Source organism: Rosa chinensis, chromosome 7 (genome assembly GCF_002994745.2).
Source record: "Rosa chinensis cultivar Old Blush chromosome 7, RchiOBHm-V2, whole genome shotgun sequence".
Classification (NCBI taxonomy): domain Eukaryota; kingdom Viridiplantae; phylum Streptophyta; class Magnoliopsida; order Rosales; family Rosaceae; genus Rosa; species Rosa chinensis.
The window spans coordinates 56681540-56686313 of NC_037094.1; the positions used below are offsets into that span (position 1 = coordinate 56681540).

General features: G+C 33.9%; 1 protein-coding gene across 1 annotated transcript; it reads left to right on the forward strand.

Annotated features, from left to right (window-relative positions):
• The first annotated feature begins 1736 nt into the window (after window positions 1–1736).
• Window positions 1737–4357, forward strand: LOC112179701 (protein ECERIFERUM 2). The gene is made up of 2 exons (XM_024318164.2): window positions 1737–2229; window positions 3220–4357. The coding sequence occupies exons 1-2, from the start codon at window positions 1783–1785 to the stop codon at window positions 4099–4101; spliced, it is 1329 nt and encodes a 442-aa protein (XP_024173932.1). The 5' UTR covers window positions 1737–1782; the 3' UTR covers window positions 4102–4357.
• Window positions 4358–4774: the final 417 nt, after the last annotated feature.

The following is a 4774-nucleotide window of genomic DNA, read 5'->3' on the forward strand; positions in this document are numbered from 1 at the left end:
ACTGCTAGTTTCCCAACTACTTATGATTATGTATTTATGTTTGAGAGATAACGTTGGCATAATGACAGATTCAGTTAATTTCAACTCAATTATTAGAATCTCAAATTATTGCCGACGTATAAATTAGATTTGTAAATTAGGGGAAAAAATATATCCTTCTTTTGCAAATGAGATGGTCGATCGATGCAGATGCTTTAGAGATCATATAGATATAGAACTATGGTATAATGCTAGCTAGCTCCATTTTGAAGTTTGAGAATCGCTCCATTGATTGAAGTATCTGTATAATGCAGTAGAGCTTTGAGATTAACATATTGATCTAATTTCAAATGAAATAATTTTTAAATTTTAATTTTTTTTAGAATTACATGGCAATCGTTACAATCACATGGTAATTTTTAATGAGATTAACATTTCTAATTTCAAATGGATTCATTCTCCTGTAAAGAGATATGTCCAAAATCTGTAAATTAGGGGGGAAAGAAAAGTATATCCTTGATTTTAAAATGAGAACATCCATGCAGATGTTTTAGAGATCATGAAGATATAGAACGATAGTATAATGCTAGCTACCTCCATTTTGAAGATTGAGAATCACCCTACTGATTGAAGTATCTGTGTAATGTAGCAGAGCTTATTTGAGATTAACTTGAACTAATTTCAAATGAAATAATTATTTAATTTTTAATTTTTATTAGAATCACATTGTAATCATTAGATCTTAAATGCATCTTTCAATGGATTCATTCTCCTGTATTAGATATTTAGATTGTACCTGTATTTCTAAAGAGAAATGTCCAAAATCTGTGCATGGTACACATTGCATGCCAGAAAGAAAGAAAAAAAATATATATCGATCCATGATTAAATTAGCTGCCAACTGCCCAACGAAGACCTCAATATAAAAATGTGGCATTGGATAATTATCACAAATGGTACCTGAACTTATCATATATCTTATTGATGGTACCTGAACTTCAATTTTGATTACAACCAGTACCTGAACTTTTCGATTTTATTTCAAATGGTACCTATCACTAACTTCCATTAATGTTCCGTTAAAAACTGACATGTGCCAAACATGTGACTCATTTTTCAAGGATAAATTTGTAAAATTACCTTCTTGTTTTTTATAATATCACTTATTTTCACTTATATTGTGGCTATAAAAAATGAGACTATAAAAAAAAAAGGAAAAACTTTCAACTTCAATTAAAAATATGAATGACAGGAAAAAAAAAAAGAATTACGAAAGTTTTGATAAGTTTTTGGTTTTAAATGTTTTATAGTTTGTCCAATTTTTTTTTATAGTTTTATTTGAAATGTTTTGTCTGTATCTATAAAACAAATTAATTTTTGTTGAGATCTTGCTTTTAAATTTTATTTTCATAAGAGGGTAAAGATACATTTTTAATTCTATTTTTAATTGAACTTCTATTTTTATTAACATATTAATTGATCAAAATATCTAGTAAACAAAATTATTTAAATGGGTATTTTCGTCAAACTATTCTTGAATATAGGTCATGTGTTTTGCACATGTTAATTTTTAACCGAACATTAACAGAAGTTAGTGATATGTACCATTTGAAATGAAATCGAAAAGTTCAGGTACTGGTTGTGATCAAAATTAAAGTTCAGGTACTATCGATAAGATAGAGGATAAGTTTAAGTACCATCGATAAAAAGATGGCCTTATCAGGCCTAGATGCATATAATCTCCATTTTGTGTACGTAGTTTCGCATTCCCCTTTCTTAACTTTCTGCTCTAAAAAAGTAAAAATGGTGGCAGCATCAACCAAGAACATCCACCGCCTCAAGTCCAGCATGAGACTGTCGTCCGTCGTCCCAGGAAAGGTGACCGGTCGGAAGGTCCATGAGCTGACCAACATGGACTTGGCTATGAAGCTGCACTACATCAAAGGGGTCTACTTTTTCAACGGTGATGCAGTCGAGGGGCTTACGGTGTTTGACTTGAAGAAGCCTATGTTCATCCATTTTCTCCCACTCTACTTCGTTGCCTTCGGGAGAATCCGAAGATCTGAAACAGGCCGGCCTTTCATCACGTGTAACGATGGCGGTGTGAGAATTGTGGAGGCTCGTTGTGACGAAACGGTCGATGAATGGTTGGCCATGGCTGTGGAGGATGATTCTACTTTTGATGGTCTTGCTTATAATCGAGCACTTGGTGAAACTGGTCTTGATTTCTCTCCTTTGGTCTTTATACAGGTTAAATCACTAGCTCACTACTCGTCTATCATGGAAATGGATTCTACGTTAGCTAATCTTTTTCAAGTTTCAAATTAAATCTCTAGCTACCTACGGGCTTTTTATTGTTTATTAAAAAAAAAAGTGGGGGGTGTGGGGCGGGGGGGTGGTGGGTTGATTGTATAAAGAAGGATACTTTTACAATTGGGATGAACGGAAAAGACCTGATCTCAACTCTCAAGTATACAAAATTAATGCCCTTAATCAATTAGCGTGCAGCTCTTTTCAACAATGATTTCCGCAAGTATTATGCTACGTAGGTACTATGATAAATATTGATAATAATATTCACATGTCACTAATAAGTGGTATGGCCATGAACATTGTTAAGAGGGGTCAAATTTACATAGCTACTAATATACAAATCAGATGACCTAACAATATAAAGAGAAAATTTTTGTTATCTCTAAAATTTCTTCATATAATAAATAATCAAGAAAAAAAAACTATGAATAAATATCAGATAAACCAACTTTAGGAGAGGAAATGAGAGAAAATAGATACAAATTAAGAAACACGATATTTCTGCCTCAGTCTCATAAACTATCTAAAAGTAACTACATATTTTATCATATTAAAAAGGGCAAAATGAGTCAGATAGCTTATATAAAAATAAAATTCTAAGACATAGTAGACTTGGTCAAGATGGTGACCAGGGTCAATTGACCCTTCTAATGCTCATGTAGCTACGTCATTCTATGCTTCACACTTCACAGTGCATGGAAGCTTCTAGTAGTATTTGAGAGGGTTTAAAGTTTGGACCAATGCGAACTGAATTAAGTTGAAATAAGTGAAGCTCGAGAAGAGTTTCAGCAATCATTTGTTTTCTCAGTACATTTTCAAGTTGGAAGATGCTTGATTTTAAGAAAAAATTTCCCTATTGAGGGGAAGTCCTCCATATTATCATGCCTAATTGCCTTTATTGTTGTTTAATGTGGTACTTCTAAGCAGTTCACTTGGTTCAAATGTGGAGGAATGTCAGTGGGAATTAGCTGGGCAAATGTTCTTGGAGATGCATTTTCAGCCTCAACCTTCATCAACCACTGGGGGAAGGCCATGGCTGGTCTTGTGCCACACAAGTCTCTGCATGAACCAGACCGACCTGCAAAATCTGAGCCCCCACTTTCAGTACTTCCCAATCTAATACCAGATTCAGTGAAAAGGGTTGATTCAATTGGCGATTTATGGTTCACACCCAACAACTGCAAGATGAAGACACATACTTTTCATGTTCAGGTAGAGAAAATTAACCATTTTCTCTCAAACCAAAGGTCCAAGGTCTCAGCTTTTGAAGTACTCTCTGCAATCATTTGGAAAGCTCTGTCCAAGATTAAGGAAGACCCAGAAGAGACAAGGATGGTGACGCTTTGTACAAACAAATTCCATGAAACAGAATTTGAGTTTCCAAGTAATGGGATGGTGTGGAGCACAGTTAAAGCAGATTTCTGGGTTGCAGAAGCTGAGGTCTCAGAATTGGTGGAGCTCATTTTGAACAAAAGGGAAGATGAGAATGGCATGATTGAGGAGATGATGGGGAATAATGAGAGTGGGGAAAAATCTACAGACTTCATAATATACGGGGCAAAATTGACATTTGTGAATTTGGAAGAAATAGAGATTTATGGGCTTGAATTGAGGGGGCAAAAGCCAGTTTATGCAAATTATTCCATTGATGGGGTTGGTGATGAAGGAGTTGTCTTGGTGCTTCCTGGGCCAAAATGTGGTAAGGAGGGAGATGGTGTTAATGGTGATCGATCTGTGACTGTGGTTATGCCTGAAAATCAATTGGCACAGTTGAAAGTTGAGCTCAAAAGGAATTGGAGTATTGCTTGAGATTGATCTAATAATATGATACTATAGATTCGTCAAGTATATGCTGATATAAAATTTGCATGACCTAAAAAAAATCAAATAATAGAGAAGACGTCATGTGGCTTAAGATTTAGACCCCATGTCAACCCTAATGCCTTTTCTTCTATTAATAGAAATAGTGGGAATGAGCCAAGTTAGGCATTCCCAATACCGGTTGGTTCTAAAGTCTGCAGCTATAATGTGTATTTTTTTTATATGATAAAAGAAATTTGGACTTTATTCTTCTTTATACATAATATATATAGGTATATATATTTTAGATATGACATCGTCAAATTCAAAATTTGAGGATTTTTCACAATCTTTTATTATTAAGCAACCTAATTTAACGATTTTTCATTACATTACGACAAATCAACCGTTATATGTTTATGTATGTATGAGTGGATCACTTCTAAAAATTTTCTTTCAAATTACTAATCGTGAAGGTACCGAACTGGATCAAATCAATGGACGAACCAAATCTATCAAACATGAATGATTCATGTTCATAAATCATAACTGATAAAACATAACGATTTTCAATTTCGTTGAAAACTTACATAAATGATCTACACATAATTATCTAAACGTCTAACGGTTGATTTGCCGAAATGTGATCAAAAAGTGGGTATAACACAAAAGTCCTCAACTA